The sequence below is a fragment of the Amblyomma maculatum genome, chromosome 7, assembly GCF_055883805.1.
Source record: "Amblyomma maculatum isolate TAMU_Amacu chromosome 7, ASM5588380v1, whole genome shotgun sequence".
Lineage (NCBI taxonomy): Eukaryota > Metazoa > Arthropoda > Arachnida > Ixodida > Ixodidae > Amblyomma > Amblyomma maculatum.
In genome coordinates, this window is record NC_139350.1 from 114,075,147 (window position 1) to 114,101,690 (window position 26,544).

Below are 26,544 nucleotides of genomic sequence, written 5' to 3' on the forward strand. Positions count from 1 at the left end.
GCGTCTGCCCTAATTATATAGAACTGCACGCATAACTTCTTATACATTACGCGCCTCATAAGCAGTGCAGCCACAAAATAATTTGACTGTAGGCGTCTCTCTAAAATACTGCATTGCACGCGCCATTTAAGCGAGACGCGGCCTTTTCATTCCTAATATGGCGTCTATTGCTTTGAACCTTATCTAGAAGAGTCGTTACGATGGCTCGTCGGTAGAACGAGTTGGGCGGATACAACTGCGGGGGCTGCATGTACCTAGAGGCAGAGTGCAGTCGTCACTGGCTTTCAATCCTCACAGAGAAAGCGGTCTGATTCTGACATTCGGAATAATAATTTTCTTCTCGATAGTCGCGAACACAACGATTTTGTTTTTATAGAGTGATCTATTTTGAAAGCAGCAGAAAGCGCCCCAACTTTAACAGTCTTGACACATATCAAATTGCATTCAACCTTTGGTGGTGGAAGCTAATTCGGTGACCACTTCACAGTCATTTTTTCTTCTACTTGGTATATCTTCTTCCTGTTTGCGTTGATTTAGGAAAAAAAATGTCCGCTGTTTTGCTCCACTTCAACCCTTTAAGACATGCACCAACAGTGATTGGCAAGATATTGCTAGGTTCTTTAGCACACTCTTTCATTAGCAAACTGACGCTGCAATCTCAGTGCAAAAAAGATTCCCGGCTACAAAAATAGGTCATATATTACCGTTATTGTACATATTTCTTTTTTCTCCTAGTTCCTTCTTATCGCGTGTGGCTAAATGAGGCGTCCAGAGAGATGTGTGAAAGATACGGTGCGTTTTATTTCCTACCCACCAATTAGCAATTTATGCAGTTTCCAAGGCGCTGTATACACTTGCGATTTTAGCGCACGCTACAACTCCTAGGTTCTCGAAATTTCGGCAGCCCTCCACTGTTGCGAATCTTGTATAATCAACTTTTTTTAAAGTTGCCCTCTAAATAAAGTAGGACAAACCATACTAAAGGTATTTATGCGGTTTGTTCGGGAGGCCAAAAACCGTAGTATCTGCTTCGCTCCTCGGTGGACCCAAACACGAGGAAGACACGTAAACATTAGACGATTTTTCTAGTCTCTTAACTTCTGTGCTAGTGATTTCACTCTACAAGATTAGAGAAACAGATATGTCCTTATGGCAGGCTGAAAAAAAAATCCGACACCTTAAATTTCTGTAATTTACGAAAGATAAACTCGCATGTTTTCTCTGACGACGCGCTCGAACACCTGCAGTGTTGACTCGATATAAAGGTGAATGTCAACTCAACCATGGAGTCCTAGGATATAACCTGGCATTGGCTACCGCTTTTCAATAAATTCGTAAGGAAATGCGCCCGCGTACTGTTTCATATCACTTCATTAAAGAAAACAAGAAGACGAAATGTTTTCAGCCTTTCGCTACAGCGTCTGTCCTTGTCTAAGTCGCAATAGACAGTTAAGCCTTATGCAAAAAAGCAAGCATTCAACTCCAGAAGAGGCTACCGTTCAGTTATATTGCATTCCCTTAAATCTGAAGATGAACTGAGAACGAGGGGGGCGGACGATACCATTCGGGTAAATACGTACCTTGTGTCTGTTGCAACAGCGCGTTCATTGCGACTTGATTTACTTATTACTTCTTTCGCAACGTCATTATTTGCAGAGACGAGGGAAAAGTGGAACCTTCGCAAATCGATGCCAGAGCAATGTCCTCATGTCATCCCTCTACCAGCAGCACGACAGTCTCGAAGGAAAAGTAAGTCTTTGGACTCCTCTTAAACATCGCTTTTCAGTATATTCGGTGTTTTGCACTGCGGCTGCATAACATTATTAGTGAAGCTTGTAAAATTTATAGTGCCGGCTATCTTTGTAAGAGCGCGTGCATTAGCTAATGTACACTGACGTCTCTTCAATCCGCATGTTTAACAGTGTACGTACGTGCCTTCCACGCACAGCTGTCCGGAAATTTGTCCCCTAGCTTATTGCATGCATGCTTCAGGCGTAATATTGCCGTCACTTGCATCTATCCTGAGCAGCCTCTGAAGGTGTGATTTGTGTTGTTGAACGCCCGCCTATTTGTTGAGTGGTAACCGAGCTCCATTTACCACGTTTCGTGGAGAATTTTCGAGGAGCTAATTACACCTCAATTACCAAACACAATATTTTTCAATCCTATTAGGAGGAGACACTATTTCTTTCTGATTCCATGAATTATTCTCATCTCGGCGAGGGGTAGAGTAAAATACCTAAGAGATTAAGAGATGTCCTAGAAAAAGTCTTCCAAATAGCTCCGGTACCTCATGGTTCATTTTCACAGCGTAGCCCACCGGGTTGGTCAAGTAGTTATAGTCGTCAGCTACTCAACTCTTGTGCCCGGATTCAAATGCAACCACAAAAATCACGTTTCCGTATATACGAAACAGATGGAACAAAAGAAAGGAGATGTTACACGGTATGAAAGCGCATAGAACAAGGCTATAGGGGTGATGCCTCAGTTCGCAGGCAGAACACTCTTAGGCTCAACCTGCGAACTGAGGCTTCCCCTCCACCCCTCTACCGTTGTTCAGTGCGTTTGCATACCATGTATGTGAAAAGCATACCATATATACACCATACCAAATATATTTCATAACATATATTTATACCATATATTCCATAGCCGCGCACGTAAGCCCCAGCGCGTTTGACGTAATCTGGTGCATTACTCTTCGAATTCCATACCAGCGTTAGTCGCACTTGGCTATGAACAACTATCTGCCTGATCCAACCAGAAAGTGCTCAAAATGCTCGTTTAACTATAGTGTAAATCCTCGTCACATTCGAAATACAATTGAGGTTGTTGCATTTGCGGCTGCACCCGTCTTTAAATGTGCACATGTCAGCTGATACAGTGGTGCCTTTATAGCATTTAATGTTTGCCGCCTTATACCTTGGCAGAGAAATGTAGGATTTTAAATGCGTTTTCGAACTAAGACATCTGTGGCCGCAAGGCGAAGCCAGATTGGCGATCAGTCCAGTACGCGCTGGAGAATTTTGAAGTACGGACTGGTGTACTCTCCTTTGTTTTCTTTGTGCCAATAGGTGCGTTCAGATGAAGCATTTCTCAAGTGTTCAAATATTGGCCGCGTTTGGAACAGCGTAAAAAACGGTCAGTACGATAGAGTCAATTATTTGACGGCTGGCCCTTTTACGTTTCTTCAGTAGTTAAGGAACTCAGCTGCTCCGCCTTAGGTTGTATGACGAAACCCGGTGTTGAATGGTAACCACGTGTTAACAAATCTTACACACGGGCACTCGTGGACTGTGCAACATTACATAACGCAAATATGCGACATTTCAATTACTCTTTCTCTGCGGCATGCGTTGTTTCCTTAGTCACTTTTGGACGTTAATCCAAAACTCCTCTTTCCGAGGACGGTGCCACACGCTTATATTGCAGCCGTTAGCCGCATCCGAAAAGTCAATCTGGTACAAGAGGGGCGAACAGACATTCCGTTAAATAGGCATATCATGGCTGTTGAAATAACGTATTAGTTGCAAGTTTCCATTTTTACCACCTTCTTTTGCGGCAACGTTGCGATGCGTAGGTTAGTTCCAAGCAAGAGACAAGAATCTGAGAATTCGAATGTCCTCCACGAGAATCAGCCCTCTACGAGCGGCTTCAAAAGCAAAGAGTAGGTCTTTCGACTCCCCGGCTTCCTTCGTTTTCGTTGCTTATATGCTTCCAGCGAAGATACATAAGTTAACTTGTTACGATTGTAGTATTTATAGTAGAGTGCCCAGTATACGGGGGCGAGCTTCTGAGGTGGCTAAACATGGCGCGTGCATACCCACCACTTTTGCGATGTCATTACTCATTTATTATTCATCCTTAAAATGTCAAACTTACAATTTTAATCCCTCCACTAAAATACATCTCGTTCTGTTTCGTTATGAATTGTTGTCTTGTCGGCCCAGGATGCAGTAAAAGAGCGATCAGATAAAGAAGCGCCTTTTAGCGAAGACTGCAAACTAACTTCGACAACCTAGGCTTCGCCATTCTACATTCAATGGCATTCCAAACAGCGTCATCCGCCTCGGTGGCCGGGTGCTCTAACAACCGTCTTTACCATTGGTCAAAGTCATACACCGCGGTTGCGTACACGCTGAGACGAGACATGAGTTGAGGCCTTGTGGAGTTTGTCATGGTGTCGTAATTATTTCAGACCACTGCACTCCGGCACCTTCCTTTTAGTCTCAGTTTCAACCATTCCTCTCGGTGTTGTAGATGTGTTCATTCACAAAAATCTGCATCGCATGTTTTAATGCTTAAAGATGTATCCATTTTGATCTCGATTCTTGAAAAGGATTGCAATATTTTCGTAATTGTCGCGTGGAACACGATTCACTGTAGCTTGATTGCTCCCTATGAGACCAGCACTCGGACGGCAGTTCGAAGTAGTTTTCGTATTCACGAGTGTGCTGCGGATGTCGAGCGGGACTGGTAACTTAACCGGATATCTTGAGATGCAGGCAGCCATTAACTGAAACATAAGGTGCGAGGCTCGCTGTCATGGCGGGGTTGCAAGCGCAGGCTCACTTCCTATAAAAGTCATGCAACTTGCTGGCAACACTTGTTTTATTGAAAACGTTTTTATTTCCAGTAATATAAAGAAAATGGGTCTCAGGCGAAAAGCTATAATAATTGTTTGAGAGATGCCCGTGACGCAGTAAAGTCTGAGCAAAAAGACGTGTGAGATGAAGGCGAGCATAGTACACGTATATAACATGAAAATTGTGAAGCACCGAAAAAGCTCAAGCATACAAATGAAACAGCGCAATAAAAGCTAGCAAAGTAAATTAACCGCCAACAATTATCTAACAGTACGCACACAACATTGTAAAACTTAATTAAAATGAAGTGACTATTCATATGATAATGTTCAAGGCAAGGAACAGAAATTACAGAAAGACAGGGCGGAATTGATGAAATACAGCTTAAAGTTCTTAATTGAGGCGGTAAAGATGTTTGGGTTGTGTATGCTGTATTGATTTAGTATGCATGCTAAAGTAAAACGAAGGCTCTCGTTACCGTATAACGTCCTCGTTTGACGAACGTCCCATTATTGTTTACTTCTGGTGTGAAAGTATTTTTCGTAAGGCTTAAGTTCCTTAATATTCTTCAAGAAGTCGGTTAAGCGTTGAGGGGACAATTTAACGCTGTGAAGTAAACGATTTCTGAAGAGTGAAGTTGAATGGGCCTTAGCCAGCCTTGCTAAGAACAAAGCTTGCGGAATTGATGGCATTCCAGCTGAGTTGCTTCAAAACCTCAACCATGATGCTGTTAACATTCGGCGTACATTATGTCAGAGGATTTGGACAACCCTGCAGTGGCCACAGGATTGGAGGAGGTCAGTTTACATCCCCATTCCAAAGAAAGGCAGTGCCAAAGATTGTTCCAACTACCGCACGATCGCGCTTATTTCGCATGCTAGCAAGGTGATGTTGAAAATCCTCCAAGGAAGGCTGCAGCAGTATGTGGATCGGGAGCTTCCGGACGTGCAAGGTGGGATTCTCAAGGGCAGAGGAACTAGACCAAATTGCCAACCTTCGTTGGATCATGGAAGAAGCAAGAGAGTTCAAGAAACCCATCTACTTCTGCTTTATTGATTATGCGAAAGCGTTTGACTGCGTAGATCACAGCAGATTGTGGCAAGCTTTCCAAGAGGTGGGAGTTCCAATAAACCTCATCTGTCTCCTCAGGAACTTGTATGGAGGACAAGAGGCATGGTCTTACTGATTGGTTTCCGATTGAGAAAGGAGTGAGACAAGGCTGCATACTGTCACCCTGCCTATTTAACCTATATGCAGGGTGCATCATGGGGAAGGCCAGTCTGGACGAGTCTTCAGCTGGAGTGAAGTTTGCTGGAAAACGTATCAACAACTTTAGATATGCGGATGATACCACTTTATTGGCAGAAAGTGAAGTGGAACTCAAGAGAATTCTGATGCGCGTACAAGAAGACAGTGAGAAGTTTGGGCTTAAACTGTTCATTAAAAAGACAGATCGTGGCGTCTTGCCCTATCAAGTCCTGGAGCATCAATGGACAAGAAGTGGAAGCTGTGACAGATATTCTCTTCTTGGGCTCCAAGATTACCTCGAAAGGAGACTGCAGTCATGATATTAGGAGACGCCTGCTTCTGGGAAAGAGTGCAATGGTTACCTTGACCGCCTACTAAAGAGCAGAGACATTAGTCTGCCAATCAAGATCCGTATAACTCGTTCTATGGTCTTTTCAGTTGTGATGTATGGATGCGAGAGTTGGACTGTAAAGAAGGTTGACCGCCGAAGAATTGACGCGTTTGAATTGTGATGCTGGCGAAGACTCTTGGTAGTTGCTTGGACTGCCAGTAGATCAAATCAGTCGATATTGTCGACCATAAACCCTGACTGCTCATTGGAGGGTCAAATTCTAAAGTTAAATCTCAGCTACTTTGGTCATCTGATGAGAGGAGAGAAGTCACTGGAGAAAGATTTGATGTTGGGAAAGGTTGAGGGTCGCCTGAGAAGGGGTTGGAAGCGAACGCGATGGTTAGACGGCATCCTCGAGGCACTGCAGATGAAGTTATGTGTTGTTAGAAAGATAGTGAAACACCGGAAAGCGTGGCGTGACATGGTCCATATGGTCACGAAGAGTCGGACACGACTGAACGACTGAACTGAACTTGGATATTGTACCCCAAATGAGGCGACAGTAGTTTTTGTGCGATTGAATCATAGAGTGGTGAATAAGGAGCTTTTGCTTTGGGGAAAATTCGTTTCAGAGTCTCAAAAGGAAGCCTACAGATCTAGTAAGCTTGCTTTCAATGTACATTATATGGTCCGACCACCTCATGCGAGAGTCTAATACAACACCGAACGATTTGAACTTGTCTACAATTTGAATAATGTTGTTTTCTAGATGCAGAGTATTATTTACAGCAATTGTAAGGCTAAGGGGCCGAAAACAGACGGCTTCGGTCTTGCTAGAGTTAACAACCAAACATTTTCGCTACCAACCATCATTTAACTACCAAATCATCACTACTTTTTGAGAAAAGCTTACGCAATTGATGAAAATTCCCTCGCAGCGTTTTTGGCGTCACCTTTAAACCTCGAATGAAAAATAGGTCTTATTACAGTGGACTGTTCTGTTATTACTGATAAATTAAAAATCGCTAACAGGTGTAATGCTAATTTTCAATCTGTTTTTAGCGCTTCCACCTCCTTTCCCCGAAATTGTAGAAGTAAACTATGCTCCCCACCGTCTGACAAACCAGATATTACCTTATTTCAAAAATGTATGTTTTCTTTTGTACTTAATTTAGACAGAAAAAGGTCTTCCGATCCTGATGCTATTCCTAATAATTCCTGATGCGGTACGCGGAGTGGGTCACTAAATATTTAATTTTTTATATTCAACGCATCTCTGAAGCAACATTCTTTACAAATGACTGGCTCCAGGCCAGGGTATTGCCAGTACACAAATCCCGAAAAAAGCACACCCCTGACAATTACAGACCAATTTCTATCACTTACACTTGTTGCAAGATACTTGAGCACGTTGTGGCCAACTGCTTATCCAAATACCTTGAGGGCACAAAGAAGCCAAGTATTAATCAACATGGTTTCAGACCGAAGCTGTCTACTGTTACTCAACTTATGGAAACCCTATATGATTTTTTTAAAAGCAATACATGACAGGAATCAAGTGGATGCAAATTGCTTAGACATGTCTAAAGCATTTGACTGTGTGCCCCAAGATGAAATACTTAACAGACTGATTGACCTTGGCATAAACAGACATATTGTACACTGGATAAAAGCTTATCTCACAAACAGAACCCAGTTTGTGGAGGTAGACAGCGCAAAATCCGACATCCTGGGTGTGTCATCAGGTGTTCTCGGGGGTCTGTGCTGGGGCCCATATCATGTTTATGTTATGTCAAGAACATTGCAGTTTGACTTCCTCCCTATGTTACAGTCGGGCTATTTGCGAATGACTGTTTATTTACTCAGTCATTTCAAAGCTAGAAGACCAGCTGGCATTAAATTCGGCGTTGAACTGTATAATCAATGGTGCACCACTTGCCAAATGAAAACTAGTTACACAAAACTTCATATATTACAGTGAAAAACAAAATTAAAAATATTTTTTTCATTTCGTTATGAAATAGCGGGGCGACTTATAAAACGCGTAGGCTCTTTTAATTATTTTGGTGTTACTGTATCCTCTAATCTAAGTTGGAATTCACACATTATAACATTTGTTCAAAATCTGAAAATAAGTTGTAGTTTATTAGAAGGAAACTGAAGCTTGCTTCCACAAATGCAAAGCGGACTGCCTATCTCGCGCTGGCACGTCCAACACTGGAATACGCGAGCGTCATATGGGATCTGTATCAGTCAACACAAATTGATAAGATGCAAAAGGTTCAAAGAAGGGCGGCCAGATTCATTCTATAAAAATATAGGTACAAATATTGTGTGACTGACATGATACATGAAATACAACTTCCTCCACTGTCTAAACGGCAAAAGAGCTTCAGTTAAAATTTTCTTATCTGTTGTGTAACAATCACTTCAACACAAGCCCCTATTTGCAACAGCGTTCCTGCCGTCCTCTACGAAGCTCTCACAGCTATCAGGTTACACTTATGAAGGCCCGTGCAAACTGTCTTAAAAACTCTTTTTTCCCCGAAACAATAACAGAATGGAATTCACTTCCTAACGCCTCTCTGTAAAGAGACAATCCGCTTCAATTTGATAATTGCTTATATAGTCACATACCCGAATAGATATCCCTGTTACATTTCATCGTCAACGTCATCAGCCTGACTATACCCCCTGCAGAACGAAGGCCTCTCCCATATTTCTCCAATTAACCCGGTTCTGTGCTAGCTGCATCCATGCACTTGACCCCTGCGTACTTATTAACCTCATCCGCCTACCTAACTTTCTGCCGCCCTCTGCTACGCTTTCCTTCCCTTGGAATCCAGTTTGTTACCCAATGCGACCATCGGTTATCCTCTATTCGCACTACAAGTCCTGCCCAAGCCCATTTCATCTTGATTTCCACTAGAATGTCAGTAACTTGAGTTATTTCTCTGACCAAATCTGCACGCTACCTATCCAACAGTGCTACCCCTACAATTTTCTGTTCCATAGACTTCTGGGTTCTCCTCAACTTAAGTAGAACCCTCTTGGTTAGCCTCCATGTTTCAGGTCCATAGGTAGGTACAGGTAAGATGCAACTGTTGTATACTTTCCTCTTGAGCGATACCGGTAAGCTGCTAGTAATAATCTGCGAGTGCTTGCCAAATCTGCTCCATCCCAATCTTATTCTTCTTGTTATTTCTTTTTCATGGTCCGGATCTGCGGTTACTACATGTCCGAAGTAGACATATTCGCCTACTACTTCTATTGCTTCGCTACTTAAACTGCTGTTCCTTCCCGAAACTGTTGAACACTACCTTAGTGTTTTGCACATTGTTTTTCAAGCCTACCTTTCTACTTTTCCTGTCTAGGTCATCAATCATTATTTGCAGTTCATCCCCCGAGTTACTTAGCAAGGCAATGTCATTAGCAAATCGCAGATTACAGAGGTAGTCTCCATCTACCCTTATCCCTAACTGCTCCATTTCCACGTCTCTGAATACTTCCTCTAAGCAAGCTATGAATAGTACTGGGAGATCGTGTCTTCTTGCCTAACGCCTTCCTTTATGGGAATTTCGTTACTTTCTTTATGCAGAACTGTGATTGCTGTGCAGCCACTATATATATATATATATATCTTCGAGTACTTTCACGTACAGCTCATCTACCCCCTGATTTGGCAATGCCTGTATCACCGCCGAGATACCTTAGTCAAATGCTTTTTCGTAATCAGTGAATGCTACGTATAAGGGTTGGTTATTTTCCGAGCATTTTTCTATCTCATCGTTAATGGTATGGATATGATCGATATTAGAATACCGTTTCCGAAAACTTGCTTGATCCTTTGCTTGATTACACTCTAAGGTTACCCTGATTCTATGAGAAATTACCTTAGTAAATACCTTATACGTAACAGGAAGTAAGATGATTCGTCTCTAATTTTTTAGGTCCTTAGCGTCTCGTTTCTTATGAATGAGGATAATGTTTGCATTCTTCTATGGTTCCGGTACCGTCGATCACACCAGGCATTGCATATACAGGGTGACCAGTTTTTCTAGCACGATATCCCCCCCGTCCTTCAACAAATATGTAGTTATCTGATCCTCTCCAGCTGATTTCCGCCTTTTCATAGTTTTTAATGCTTTCTTGACCTCGTGCTTCGTCACTGGTGGAACTCTGACTGTTTTTTTATACCGCCAATCTCATTACGCTTCTGACTATTTGGCTACTGTAGAGATCTGTATATTGACAATCTTGTCCATATTCGTGATGACGTTGCCCGTGTTGTCCCTTAGACCATACATCTGGTTTTTGCCTATGCCCAATTTCTTCTTCACTGCTTTAAGGCCTCCGCCGTTCTTTACAGCATGCTCAAATTTCTCCATGTTATACTTCCTCACATCGGCCACCTTGCGCTTATTAATTAGCTTTGATATCTCGGCTAATTCTATTTGGTCTGTTGGATTGGAGGCTTTCATACTCTGGCGTTTCTTAATCGAATCTTTCATCTCATTAGACAGCTTACTGGTATCCTCTCTAACCATCCTACCACCTACTTCTACAGCGCACTCGGTAATTATGTCTCTGAAATTATTGTTTATTGCTTCTAGGGTAATGTCGCCATCATCGGTTAGAGCTGAATATCTATTCTGTAGCGAGATCCTGAACTCTTCTGTCCTTCCCCTCACCACTAATTCCTTGATGGGTTTCTTTCTTACTAATCTGTTGCGTTCCTTCTTCAGATTTAGGCTAATTCGGGACCTCACCATCCTGTTGTCACTGCAACGCACTTTCCCGACTACCTCTACATCTTGCATAATGGCGGGGGTTGATCAAAGTATGAAGTCAATTTCATTTTTAGTATCCCCGTTAGGACTTTTCAATGTCCATTTGCGGTTCCTCCGTTTGCTGAAGAAGGTATTCATGATTCTTGACTTATTATGCTCTGCAAACTCAGCTAGTAACTCCCCCTGCTATTCCTAGAACCAATGTCATAGTCACCTATGCCTGTTCTTCTGCCTGCTTTTTCCCAACCTTGGCACTGAAGTCGCCCAGTAGTACAGTATACTGCGTCTCTACTTTTCGCATTGCCAATTCTAAATCTCCGTAGAAGCTCTCAACTGCCTGGTCATCATAACTACATGTAGGTGCATAAGCCTATACAACCTTCAGTTTATAACCCTTGTTGAGCCTAATTATACGATGCCTGCCTCTCATTAATACTATAGAATTCATCTATATTACCCTCTATAAACTTATTGACAAGGAAGCCTGCTCCTAGTTCTCGCCGCTCAGGTAAACATCGGTAACACAGTGCTTGCCCATCCTTCAGTACAGTATACGCTTGATTCGGCTTCCTAACCTCACTAAGCCCTGTGACATCCGATTTCATACCCTCTAGTTCCTCTAACACCACTGCTAAACTAGCTCCACTAGCTATTGTTCTAGCGTTAAACGTTGTCAGGGTCAGTCTCCAATTGCGGCCTTTAGTTTTAGTTTTTCATATTGTTCCCTCGTTGTGATCTTTGTGGCTTCCAGGCCAAAATATTTAGTGGCTAATTTGTCTGCTAGTGTTGTACTAAAGTCCTGAATCTGCAGAGATGTACGGGTTTGTCATTTTTTGGAATTTATTTTTCTAGAAATGTATAAGGTTGTACTTTTGGCTGTGTGTTCCTTAATTGCATGTATTTGTACTCATCTTGTAACGGCCTTATGGCTGATAACTCAATAAAATAAATAATTAGCGGTGGACCAATTTTGGGGACCACAAATAAACAGATTCTACTATTGATTAGTTCGTCGGCAGAATTGCCCCTATGAAAAAAAACTTGTGTCGTCAGCGTACTGAATACAACTTGTATGATAGGATATGCTCGCAAGGTCTCTAGTATAAACATTAAAGACGAACAGGCCGAGAAAGCTACCTTGCGGGACACCACATTCAGTGGAAAGGAAGCTAGACTTGTGATTATTGACCGAAACGACCTGCTGGCGCATGTTTAAATAAGAACGAAAGAGTTGGAGGGAAAGACCACGGACACCATAGTTTTCAGGTTTACAGAGCAGTATTTGATGATTACGTCGGTCTAAAGCTTTTATAAAGTCGATGAAAATACCAAGATTCAAACTTTTAGCTTCGATATTATTTAAAATAATTTTCATTGCAAGAGTAAACCAGATTCCATGGACTTGCCCTTTCGGAATACAATTTGAGAGGCATTTATTAGGGCATGTTTAGAAAAGAACCCATCGACTCTCTTAAGCATTACTTTTTCATGAGCCTTTGAGACAAGAGGAATAGAAATTGACCAATAGTTTATCGTCTTGCTTCTATGACCTCCCTCGAAAACAAGTTATGTTTGCATATTTTATTCATGCAGAAATATTCCTATGTGAGAGACAAGTTAAACCTGTAGCTTTGCAGTTTAGATGTGTAGGTCAGTGGGTGACACCTAAGGAAAATAAAACCGCAGAAGGTGGTGCTGTCTCCACCCTCCGTCCTGTGCCTGCTGCGGTTTTATTTTCCTTAAAGATGTTGCTTAAGTATTGTGCTAAGAGATTCACTACATATTTAACTGGTTTAATATGAAATCCATCAAAATCTGTGCCACATTGCCTCGTACGTGTTTGTAGAATTAGTATTAGCGTCATTGGACGACCGGAGTGGTGGCCTAACGGTCACACAAACATATAGGCTACAAAGGTGTTGGAGTCTTCCAATATGCATATTTCAATTTTGTAATGAACGGAAGGTTCCCCCGCTCTGTATTTCTCCCTCGCTTTGGAGAAATTCTTGAGGAAAAGGGCCTCTAGATAAACAGCATCACTGAGAAAACTGATGATTTCATCTGTCTCGAATATGTTTAAATGTTCTTTCTAAAAACCAATAATATTATTTGTACTCTGATATCTAGAGGTACTAATGACTGCAAAGTGAATGTACAACCGAGCGAGATTCAAACCCTTTTTTTTCTTACAGTTTCACACCACACAGCAAGTTCACTCGTTGACACATTCCTATTGGACGCACAGCCCTTTTTCCTCCTAATCATTAAAACATTGAACGTTCTTTGGAAATAGAGCCCTAAAGACAACTATTTTGATCTATATTTAGTTGTCGAAAAATAACAAAGAAAACTGAAGTGCAAGAAAGGCAAGGACTAACGCACGTACCAGGTGTTTCAAGTCAGTCGACAAGTAATACTACACATAACACTTTTGAGACGCGAAGGCTTCTCCTGCGTCACTTGGGTGCAATAGCTGGCGGACATCAATGAACAGCAGATAACATTTTCTGGCAACGTAGGTAAATAATTTCTTATGACTACCTTTTTGACTATTACACTTGGAAACCTAGTCTGAATTACGCATTTGTAGCTGTTCATTCATGACAACCGTGTCAGTTTATAAAATGCAGAAAACGCTAGTATACTCGGCGCTCTAAACAGTTAAAAAATGACTAACCTCTACTCAAAAACGCTAATTTCAAGAAAAGAAAAACAAATGCGCATTGACTGCCTCATCGCGTTGGCTTCGCGTTGGCTCCATAGTTATGGTACATGTCCACTAAACGTGAGGGCAACAGGATTGAGCCCGGCTTGGTGACTGCGTTTCAATAAATTCGAACCAGAAGTCGCCCGTGTACCGTGCAATATCAGCGCAGTAAAGAACAGAAAAAGCGAAATTTCTCTTATTCTTTAGTTACGGTACCCATCGCTCCATACTTCGCCTTGAGACGTTAAACCATATTCCCAATGCCAAACCTTTAGCATTGAAATAGGGTACATTGAGGTTTATAAGGCAACCTAGCCGCATTCCGAAATATAAATGACGGACGAATGGTGGCGACGAGTCCCTTGTGTTAAATACGAACCTAGTGCCTGAAGCAAACTCTTTGTACGTCTGTCAGGCTAACAATTTTGCGCCAATGTTGTGATTAGGCGACATCTACGAACACATAGACGGCCGGAGAGGTCATCAAAACTGCGCGCGAGGAGAAGCCCTCTACCAGCAGCCTAGAGGCACAGACGAAGCATGTGCCTCCCGACTCCTCTTAAACGCCGCTGTCATCGTTTCTTTTATGCCATAAGCACGGCTAAAACAGTTTATATGTCCCCATAGTTAAATTTATAGTCGTGGTCAGTTGTGGATGGGTGTATGTTGCAGCTAGTGTACGATAGGCGCACACTGACGTCTCTTCATTCCGCCTGACTACGGGTGTAGTTATGCATCTCGCAGAGAAGCTGCTGCAGGGAAATTAAAATTAAAGCCCGGGACAGTGTGTGCACTACATAGTCCTGTTTTATCAGCATGGCAGCTACTGCCGTTGATATTCGTGTTCTCGCACCCCCGCCGAATTGCGCGAGTGGTATATGCGCTACATTCTCGGGGATCATGGGACCACTTCCTTAAAGTATGGCCATTACAGGAACAACCATGTTTTTTTCTTAAAACTCATTACGCGTAATTTCTTAACCTAAGATTGCTCAAAGTTTATTTAAAGCTCTGCTTACAACATTTGATTCCCTTTGATTCCATGCGTTCTCTATGCTGCGTGGGATAGAGGAAAAGGGCAGCGAGAGTAAGAGACGTCTTGTGGAAGACTCCCAAAATACTCCGACATTCTAAGTTCCACAATTTCCTCACGGCGCAGCCTGCCACGCTGATTCAGTAAAGTACTCAGGCTCTCATCTTCCCTGCCAAGGTTCAAACTCGTCAATGTAAATTGTCTTTGCATATAAACAGAACGGAACGCACTCAGGAACTGTTAAAATTAAGCGCAAGTGTGCCTGGAGTGCGGTTGAAATAATGGTGAGCACTGCGCTACGAATTCAATCTTAGCCTAAGTCGCATTTTGATGGCAATGCCGGACAGCCTGGCTTAAGCTCAAGCTATGAAAAGAGACCCACATTTAGGATGGACTGTCTCCCGACATTCGAAACTCACTTTGGGGTCTGAGGAAGGCAACTACTTACCCTGTCTTTATATGGGCACCTGTTACATGTTGTCATTGCCCGTTATTACCCAAATTTTACGTCACCCCTCTTAATTGTCTTGTAACGTTACTTTTTCCAGAACAATTGAACAAAAACGCAAGAGCGTGAAGCGAAGCCGCAAGGACGTTAAGAAAGGATCCACAAGGCGCCTGCAAGGCGCTGCAGATGAGTAATTGTTCCGACTCCTTTTACTAGCCGATGTTATTGCTTTAGACCTCTCTACACCATTACTCAAATTCCGCTTGGGCGATTCAGAGTACTTACAGCGATGGTCATGTTTAGAGAAGTGTGTGCAAAAACATCTGTAGGGTGGCGTCTGCCCTAATTATATAGAACTGCACGCATACCTTCTTATACATTACGCGCCTCATAGCCAGTGCAGCCACAAAATAATTTGACTGTAGGCGTCTCTCTAAAATACTGCATTGCACGCGCCATTTAAGCGTGACGCGGCCTTTTCATTCCTAATATGGCGTCTATTGCTTTGAACCTTATCTAGAAGAGTCGTTACGATGGCTCGTCGGTAGAACGAGTTGGGCGGATACAACTGCGGGGGCTGCATGTACCTAGAGGCAGAGTGCAGTCGTCACTGGCTTTTAATCCTCACAGAGAAAGCGGTCTAATTCTGACATTCGGAATAATAATTTTCTTCTCGATAGTCGCGAACACAACGATTTTGTTTTTATAGAGTGATCTATTTTGAAAGCAGCAGAAAGCGCCCCAAATTTAACAGTCTTGACACATATCAAATTGCATTCAACCTTTGGTGGTGGAAGCTAATTCGGTGACCACTTCAGAGTCATTTTTTCTTCTACTTGGTATATCTTCTTCCTGTTTGCGTTGATTTAGGAAAAAAAATGTCCGCTGTTTTGCTCTACTTCAACCCTTTAAGACATGCACCGACAGTGATTGGCAAGATATTTCTAGGTTCTTTAGCACACTCTTTCATTAGCAAACTGACGCTGCAATCTCAGTGCAAAAAAGATTCCCGGCTACAAAAATAGGTCATATATTACCGTTATTGTACATATTTCTTTTTTCTCCTAGTTCCTTCTTATCGCGTGTGGCTAAATGAGGCGTCCAGAGAGATGTGTGAAAGATACGGTGCGTTTTATTTCCTACCCACCAATTAGCAATTTATGCAGTTTCCAAGGCGCTGTATATACTTGCGATTTTAGCGCACGCTACAAATCCTAGGTTCTCGAAATTTCGGCAGCCCTCCACTGTTGCGAATCTTGTATAATCAACTTTTTTTAAAGTTGCCCTCTAAATAAAGTAGGACAAACCATACTAAAGGTATTTAGGCGGTTTGTTCGGGAGGCCAAAAACCGTAGTATCTGCTTCGCTCCTCGGTGGACCCAAACACGGGGAAGACACGTAAACATTAGACGATTTTCCTAGTCTCCTAACTTCTGTGCTAATGATTTCACTCTACAAGATTAGAGAAATAGATATGTCCTTATGGCAGGCTGAAAAAAAAATCCGACACCTTAAATTTCTGTAATTTACGAAAGATAAACTCGCATGTTTTCTCTGACGACGCGCTCGAACACCTGCAGTGTTGACTCGATATAAAGGTGAATGTCAACTCAACCATGGAGTCCTAGGATATAACCTGGCATTGGCTACCGCTTTTCAATAAATTAGTAAGGAAATGCGCCCGCGTACTGTTTCATATCACTTCATTAAAGAAAACAAGAAGACGAAATGTTTTCAGCCTTTCGCTACAGCGTCTGTCCTTGTCTAAGTCGCAATAGACAGTTAAGCCTTATGCAAAAAAGCAAGCATTCAACTCCAGAGGAGGCTACCGTTCAGTTATATTGCATTCCCTTAAATCTGAAGATGAACTGAGAACGAGGGGGGCGGACGATACCATTCGGGTAAATACGTACCTTGTGTCTGTTGCAACAGCGCGTTCATTGCGACTTGACTTTTCTTATTACTTCTTTCGCAACGTCATTATTTGCAGAGATGAGGGAAAAGCGGAATCTTCGCAAATCGATGCCAGAGCAATGTCCTCATGTCATCCCTCTAACAGCAGCACGACAGTCTCGAAGGAAAAGTAAGTCTTTGGACTCCTCTTAAACATCGCTTTTCAGTATATTCGGTGTTTTGCACTGCGGCTGCATAACATTATTAGTGAAGCTTGTAAAATTTATAGTGCCGGCTATCTTTGTAAGAGAGCGTGCATTAGCTAATGTACACTGACGTCTCTTCAATCCGCATGTTTAACAGTGCACCTACGTGCCTTCCACGCACAGCTGTCCGGAAATTTGTCCCCTAGCTTATTGCATGCATGCTTCAGGCGTAATATTGCCGTCACTTGCATCTATCCTGAGCAGCCTCTGAAGGTGTGATTTGTGTTTTTGCACACCCGCCTATTTGTTGAGTGGTAACCGAGCTCCATTTACCACGTTTCGTGGAGACTTTTCGAGGAGCTAATTACACCTCAATTACCAAACACAATATTTTTCAATCCTATTAGGAGGAGACCCTATTTCTTTCTGATTCCATGAATTCTTCTCATCTCGACGAGGGATAGAGTAAAATACCTAAGAGATTAAGAGATGTCCTAGAAAAAGTCTTCCAAATAGCTCTTGTACCTCATGGTTCATTTTCACAGCGTAGCCCACCGGGTTGGTCAAGTAGTTATAGTCGTCAGCTACTCAACTCTTGTGCCCGGATTCAAATGCAACCACAAAAATCACGTTTCCGTATATACGAAACAGATGGAACAAAAGAAAGGACAACCTTAGACTGCAATCAAGCAAAGGATCCAGCAGGGGTTCGGAAACGGTACTCTACTATCGACCATATCCATACCGTCAATCAGGTGATAGAAAAATGCTCGGAATATAACCAGCCCTTATACATAGCATTCATTGATTACGAAAAAGCATTTGACTCAGTTGAAACCTCAGCGGTGATGCTGGCACTGCGAAATCAGGGGGTAGACGAGCCGTACGTGAAAGTTCTGGAAGATATATATAGTGGCTGCACAGCAACCATAGTTCTGCATAAAGAAAGTAACAAAATTCCCATAAAGAAAGGTGTTAGGCAAGGAGACACAATCTCCCCAGTACTATTCACAGCTTGTTTAGAGGAAGTATTCAGAGACTTTGAATGGGAGCAGTTAGGGATAAGGGTAGATGGAGAATACCTCAGTAATCTGCGATTTGCTGATGACATTGCCGTGCTAAGCAACTCGGGGGATGAACTGCAAATAATAATTGATGACCTAGACAGTAAAAGTAGAAAGGTAGGCTTGAGAATCAATATGCAGAAGACTAAGGTAATGTTCAACAGCCTCGGGAAAGAACAGCAGTTTACATTAGGTAGCGAAATACTGGAAGTAGTAGGCGAATATGTGTACTTAGGACAGGTAGTAACCGCAGATCCGGACCATGAAAAGGAAATAACAAGAAGAATAAGATTGGGATGGAGCGCATTTGGCAAGCACTTGCAGATTATGACTAGCAGCTTACCGGTATCGCTCAAGAGGAAAGTATACGACAGTTGCATCTTGCCTGTATTCACCTATGGGGCTGAAACGTGGAGGCTAACCAAGAGAGTTCTACTTAAGTTGAGGACAACCCAGAGGGCTATGGAACGAAAAATGGTAGGGGTAACGTTAAGAGATAGAAAGCGTGCAGAGTGGGTCAGAGAAATAACTCAAGTTACCGACATTCTAGTGGAAATTAAGGAGAAGAAATGGACATGGGCAGGACATGTAGTGCGAAGAGAGGATAACCGATGGTCGCTGAGGGTAACAAACTGGATTCCAAGGGAAGGAAAACGTAGCAGGGGGCGGCAGAAAGTTAGGTGGGCGGATGAGATTAAGAAGTTCGCAGGGGTCAAGTGGATGCAGCTAGCGCAGAACCGGGTTAAGTGGAGAAATATGGGAGAGGCCTTCGCCCTACAGTGGGTATAATCAGACTGATGATGATGATGATGATGATGAAAGCGCATAGAACAAGGCTATAGGGGTCATGCCTCAGTTCGCAGGCAGAACACTCTTAGGCTCAACCTGCGAACTGAGGCTTCCCCTCCACCCCTCTACCGTTGTTCAGTGCGTTTGCATACCATGTATGTGAAAAGCATACCATATATACACCATACCAAATATATTTCATAACATATATTTATACCATATATTCCATAGCCGCGCACGTAAGCTCCAGCGCGGTTGACGTAATCTGGTGCATTACTCTTGGAATTCCATCTCAGCGTTAGTCGCGCTTGGCTATGAACAACTATCTGCCTGATCCAACCAGAATGTGCTCAAAATACTCGTTTAACTATAGTGTAAATCCTCGTCACATTCGAAATACAACTGAGGTTGTTGCATTTGCGGCTGCACCCGTCTTTAAATGTGCACATGTCAGCTGATACCGTTGTTGCCTTTAAAGCATTTAATGTTTGCCGCCTTATACCTTGGCAATGAAAGGTAGGATTTTAAATGCGTTTTCGAACTAAGACATCTGTGGCCGCAAAGCGAAGCCAGATTGGCGATCAGTCCAGTACGCGCTGGAGAATTTTGAAGTACGGACTGGTGTACTCTCCTTTGTTTTCTTTGTGCCAATAGGTGCGTTCAGATGAAGCATTTCTCAAGTGTTCAAATATTGGCCGCGTTTGGAACAGCGTAAAAAACGGTCAGTACGATAGAGTCAATTATTTGACGGCTGGCCCTTTTACGTTTCTTCAGTAGTTAAGGAACTCAGCTGCTCCGCCTTAGGTTGTATGACGAAACCCGGTGTTGAATGGTAACCACGTGTTAACAAATCTTACACACGGGCACTCGTGGACTGTGCAACATTACATAACGCAAATATGCGACATTTCAATTACTCTTTCTCTGCGGCATGCGTTGTTTCCTTAGTCACTTTTGGACGTTAATCCAAAACTCCTCTTTCCGAGGACGGTGCCACACGCTTATATTGCAGCCGTTAGCCGCATCCGAAAAGTCAATCTGGCACAAGAGGGGCGAACAGACATTCCGTTAAATAGGCATATCATGGCTGTTGAAATAACGTATTAGTTGCAAGTTTCCATTTTTACCACCTTCTTTTGCGGCAACGTTGCGATGCGTAGGTTAGTTCCAAGCAAGAGACAAGAATCTGAGAATTCGAATGTCCTCCACGAGAATCAGCCCTCTACGAGCGGCTTCAAAAGAAAAGAGTAGGTCTTTCGACTCCCCGGCTTCCTTCGTTTTCGTTGCTTATATGCTTCCAGCGAAGATACATAAGTTAACCTTTTACGATTGTAGTATTTAGAGTAGAGTGCCCAGTATGAGGGGGCGCGCTTCTGAGGAGGCTAAACATGGCGCGTGCATACCCACCACTTTTGCGATGTCATTACGCATTCATTATTCATCCTTAAAATGTCAAACTTACAATTTTAATCACTCCACTAAAATACATCTCGTTCTCTTTCGTTATGAATTGTTGCCTTGTCGGCCCAGGGTGCAGTAAAAGAGCGATCAGATAAAGAAGCGCCTTTTGGGGAAGACTGCAAATGAACTTCGACAACCTAAGCTTCGCCATTCTACATTCAATGGCATTCCAAACAGCGTCATCCGCCGTGGTGGCCGGGTGCTCTAACAACCGCCTTTACCATTGGTCGATGTCATACACCGCGGTTGCGTACACGCTGAGCCGAGACATGAGTTGAGGCCTTGTGGAGTTTGTCATGGTGTCGTAATTATTTCAGACCTCTGGACTCCGGCACCTTCCTTTTAGTCTCAGTTTCAACCATTCCTCTCGGTGTTGTAGATGTGTTCATTCACACAAATCTGCATCGCATGTTTTAATGCTTAGAGATGTATCCATTTTGATCTCGATTCTTGAAAAGGATTGCAATATTTTCGTAATTGTCGCGTGGAACACGATTCACTGTAGCGTAATTGCTCCCTATGAGACCAGCACTCAGACGGCAGCTCGAAGTAGTTTTCGTATTCACGAGTGTGCTGCGGATGTCGAGCGGGACTGGTAACTTAACCGGATATCTTGAGAAGCAGGCAGCCATTAACTGAAACATAAGGTGCGAGGCTCGCTGTCATGGCGGGGTTGCAAGCGTAGGCTCACTTCCTATAATAGTCATGCAACTTGCTGGCAACACTTGTTTTATTGAAAACGTTTTTATTTCCAGTAATATAAAGAAAATGGGCCTCATTCGAAAAGCTATAATAATTGTTTGAGAGATGCCCGAGACGCAGTAAAGTCCGAGCAACAAGACGTGTGAGATGAAGGCGAGCATTGTACACGTATATAACATGAAAATTGTGAAGCACAGAAAAAGCTCAAGTATACAAATGAAACAGCGCAATAAAAGCTAGCAAAGTAAATTAACCGCCAACAATCATCTAACAGTACGCACACAACATTGCAAAACTTAATTAACTTGAAGTGACTATTCATATGATAATGTTCAAGGCAAGGAACAGAAATTACAGAAAGACAGGGCGGAATTGATGAAATACAGCTTAAAGTCCTTAATTGAGGCGGTAAAGATGTTTGGGTTTTGTATGCTGTATTGATTTAGTATGCACGCTAAAGTAAAACGAAGGCTCTCGTTACCGTATAACGTCCTCGTTTGACGAACGTCCCATTATTGTTTACTTCTGGTGTGAAAGTATTTTTCGTAAGGCTTAAGTTCGGCAATATTCTTCAAGAAGTCGGTTAAGCGTTGAGGGGACAATTTAACGCTGTGAAGTAAACGATACTGAAGAGTGAAGTTGAATGGGCCTTAGCCAGCCTTGCTAAGAACAAAGCTTGCGGAATTGATGGCATTCCAGCTGAGTTGCTTCAAAACCTCAACCATGATGCTGTTAACATTCGGCATACATTATGTCAGAGGATTTGGACAACCCTGCAGTGGCCACAGGATTGGAGGAGGTCAGTTTACATCCCCATTCCAAAGAAAGGCAGTGCCAAAGATTGTTCCAACTACCGCACGATCGCGCTTATTTCGCATGCTAGCAAGGTGATGTTGAAAATCCTCCAAGGAAGGCTGCAGCAGTATGTGGATCGGGAGCTTCCGGACGTGCAAGGTGGGATTCTCAAGGGCAGAGGAACTAGACGAAATTGCCAACCTTCGTTGGATCATGGAAAAAGCAAGAGAGTTCAAGAAACCCATCTACTTCTGCTTTATTGATTATGCGAAAGCGTTTGACTGCGTAGATCACATCAGATTGTGGCAAGCTTTCCAAGAGGTGGGAGTTCCAATAAACCTCATCTGTCTCCTCAGGAACTTGTATGGAGGACAAGAGGCATCGTCTTACTGATTGGTTTCCGATTGAGAAAGGAGTGAGACAAGGCTGCATACTGTCACCCTGCCTATTTAACCTATATGGAGAGTGCATCATGGGGAAGGCCAGTCTGGACGAGTCTTCAGCTGGAGTGAAGATTGCTGGAAAACGTATCAACAACTTTAGATATGCGGATGATACCACTTTATTGGCAGAAAGTGAAGTGGAACTCAAGAGACTTCTGATGCGCGTACAAGCAGAGAGTGAGAAGTTTGGGCTTAAACTGTTCATTAAAAAGACAGATCGTGGCGTCTTGCCCTATCAAGTCCTGGAGCGTCAATGGACAAGAAGTGGAAGCTGTGACAGATATTCTCTTCTTGGGCTCCAAGATTACCTCGAAAGGAGACTGCAGTCATGATATTAGGAGACGCCTGCTTCTGGGAAAGAGTGCAATGGTTACCTTGACCGCCTACTAAAGAGCAGAGACATTAGTCTGCCAACCAAGATCCGTATAACTCGTTCTATGGTCTTTCCAGTTGTGATGTATGGATGCGAGAGTTGGACTGTAAAGAAGGTTGACCGCCGAAGAATTGACGCGTTTGAATTGTGGTGCTGGCGAAGACTCTTGAGAGTTGCTTGGACTGCCAGTAGATCAAATCAGTCGATATTGTCGACCATAAACCCTGACTGCTCATTGGAGGGTCAAATTCTAAAGTTAAATCTCAGCTACTTTGGTCATCTGATGAGAGGAGAGGAGTCACTGGAGAAAGATTTGATGTTGGGAAAGGTTGAGGGTCGCCTGAGAAGGGGTTGGAAGCGAACGCGATGGTTAGACGGCATCCTCGAGGCACCGCAGATGAAGTTATGTGTTGTTAGAAAGATAGTGAGACACCGGAAAGCGTGGCGTGACATGGTTCATAGGGTCACGAAGAGTCGGACACGACTGAACGACTGAACTGAACTTGGATATTGTACCCCAAAAGAGGCGACAGTAGTTTTTGTGCGATTGAATCATAGAGTGGTGAATAAGGAGCTTTTGCTTTGGGGAAAATTCGTTTCAGAGTCTCAAAAGGAAGCCTACAGATCTAGTAAGCTTGTTTCAATCTACATTATATGGTCCGACCACCTCATGCGAGAGTCTATTACAACACCGAATGATTTGAACTTGTCTACAATTTGAATAATGTTGTTTTCTAGATGCAGAGTATTATTTACAGTAATTGTAAGGCTAAGGGGCCGAAAACAGACGGATTCGGTCTTGCTAGAGTTAACTACCAAACAATTTCGCTACCAACCATCATTTAACTACCAAATCATCACTACTTTTTGAGAAAAGCTTACGCAATTGATGAAAATTCCCTCGCAGCGTTTTTGGCGTCACCTTTAAACCTCGAATGAAAAATAGGTCTTATTACAGTGGACTGTTCTGTTATTACTGATAAATTAAAAATCGCTAACTGGTGTAATGCTAATTTTCAATCTGTTTTTAGCGCTTCCACCTCCTTTCCCCAAAATTGTAGAAGTAAACTATGCTCCCCACCGTCTGACAAACCAGATATTACCTTATTTCAAAAATGTATGTTTTCTTTTGTACTTAATTTAGACAGAAAAAGGTCTTCCGATCCTGATGCTATTCCTAATAATTCCTGATGCGGTACGCGGAGTGGGTCACTAAATAATTAATTTTTATATTCAACGCATCTCTGAAGCAACATTCTTTACAAATGACTGGCTCCAGGCCAGGGTATTGCCAGTACACAAATCCCGAAAAAAGCACACCCCTGACAATTACAGACCAATTTCTATCACTTACACTTGTTGCAAGATACTTGAGCACGTTGTGGCCAACTGCTTATCCAAATACCTTGAGGGCACAAAGAAGCCAAGTCTTAATCAACATGGTTTTAGACCGAAGCTGTCTACTGTTACTCAACTTATGGAAACCCTATATGATTTTTTTAAAAGCAATACATGACAGGAATCAAGTGGATGCAAATTGCTTAGACATGTCTAAAGCATTTGACTGTGCGCCCCAAGATAAAATACTTAACAGACTGATTGACCTTGGCATAAACAGACATATTGTACACTGGATAAAAGCTTATCTCACAAACAGAACCCAGTTTGTGGAGGTAGACAGCGCAAAATCCGACATCCTGGGTGTGTCATCAGGTGTTCTCGGGGGTCTCTGCTGCGGCCCATATTATGTTTATGTTATGTCAAGAACATTGCAATTTGACTTCCTCCCTATGTTACAGTCGGGCTATTTGCGAATGACTGTTTATTTACTCAGTCATTTCAAAGCTAGAAGACCAGCTGGCATTAAATTCGGCGTCGAACTGTATAATCAATGGTGCACCACTTGCCAAATGAAAACTAGTTACATAAAACTTCATATATTACAGTGAAAAACAAAATTAAAAATATTTTTTTCATCATCGTTATGAAATAGCGGGGCGACTTATAAAACGCGTAAGCTCTTTTAATTATTTTGGTGTTACTGTATCCTCTAATCTAAGTTGGAATTCACACATTATAACATTTGTTCAAAAGCCGAAAATAAGTTGTAGATTATTAGAAGGAAACTGAAGCTTGCTTCCACAAATGCAAAGCGGACTGCCTATCTCGCGCTGGTACGTCCAATACTGGAATACGCGAGCGTCATATGGGATCTGTATCAGTCAACACAAATTGATAAGATGGAAAAGGTTCAAAGAAGGGAGGCCAGATTCATTCTATAAAAATATATGTACAAAGATTGTGTGACTCACATGATACATGAAATACAACTTCCTCCACTGTCTAAACGGCAACAGATCTTCAGGAAAAATTTTCTTATCTGTTGTGTAACAATCACTTCAACACAAGCCCCTATTTGCAACAGCGTTCCTGCCGTCATATACGAAGCTCTCACAGCTATCAGGTTACACTTATGAAGGCCCGTGCAAACTGTCTTAAAAACTCTTTTTTCCCCGAAACAATAACAGAATGGAATTCACCTAAGGCCTTTCTGTAAAGAGACAATCCGCTTCAATTTGATAATTGCTTATATAGTCACATACCCGAATAGATATCCCTGTTACATTTCATCGTCAACATCATCAGCCTGACTATACCCCCTGCAGGACGAAGGCCTCTCCCATATTTCTCCAATTAACCCGATTCTGTGCTAGCTGCATCCATGCACTTGACCCCTGCGTACTTATTAACCTCATCCGCCTACCTAACTTTCTGCCGCCCTCTGCTACGCTTTCCTTCCCTTGGAATCCAGTTTGTTACCCAACGCGACCATCGGTTATCCTCTATTCGCACTACAAGTCCTGCACAAGCCCATTTCATCTTGATTTCCACTAGAATGTCAGTAACTTCAGTTATTTCTCTGACCCAATCTGCAGGCTTCCTATCTCACAGCGCTACCCCTACCATTTTCTGTTCCATAGGCCTCTGGGTTCTCCTCAACTTATGGGGGTGGTTAATTCTCGTAAGAAGAGATATGCGCCACGGGGGGGCTAGACGCTACAGTCGCCTTCTAGCCCCGACGTGCCAGCCCTAGCAGACAGAGCTGTGACCCCCAACCCGCGGTGCGAGAAATCGCCACTGCGGCGGGTTCGGGCCAGAGGGGACAAACACCGAGCTGCGTACTCGAACAGAGTTTATTGCACTGCTCGAGTACACGGCAAAGAAATAGCAATTAAGAACAACCACCGTGTAGCGAACGAACGCCGCGTACGGGGGTGAAATAACAACCACCTAGTAGAGAAGCGCGTCAAGTAGGTGAGAGGAAGTGTCTGCTCACCTGACACAGCTTCTCGCTCACATCCCGTTGCGGTGCCTACGGTCAGTGTGCGATTCTCGGTGACGGCGGTGGTCTCCTCGGCGGAAATCATGAACCGCGCGCGTGCGCGCCCATTCGCCGAAGAACCCCGAGCGAGTTGCTACAGTCGCGCTCCTCGACACGGAACGGGAGAGGAGGTCTCCCGGTTACGCCGGCAGGAAAGAGGGAAGCCCGCGGCAGCGTCGCCGCAGGGGCCCGGGAGGCAGCGGGGGGTGGCCAGCATGCCCTCTCCTCCGCCAACCTCTCTGCCAGCGCGCGTAATCACGCGTGTTAATTACGCGCGGGCGTTACAATGGAGA

At 43.1% G+C, this 26,544-nt stretch overlaps 1 protein-coding gene across 2 annotated transcripts in view; it reads left to right on the plus strand.

Annotated features, from left to right (window-relative positions):
* Positions 1–1,496: 1,496 nt before the first annotated feature.
* Positions 1,497–26,544, plus strand: part of LOC146184459 (aurora kinase C-like) — a 172,705-nt gene continuing 147,657 nt past the window's right edge. For both annotated transcript variants that reach the window (XM_084609393.1, XM_084609394.1), the window contains exons 1-3: positions 1,497–1,749; positions 15,244–15,333; positions 17,134–17,226. In XM_084609393.1, coding sequence (XP_084465519.1) covers positions 1,700–1,749; positions 15,244–15,333; positions 17,134–17,226 — 233 coding nt within the window. In that variant the 5' untranslated portion in view covers positions 1,497–1,699. The remainder of the gene's footprint in view (positions 1,750–15,243; positions 15,334–17,133; positions 17,227–26,544) is intronic.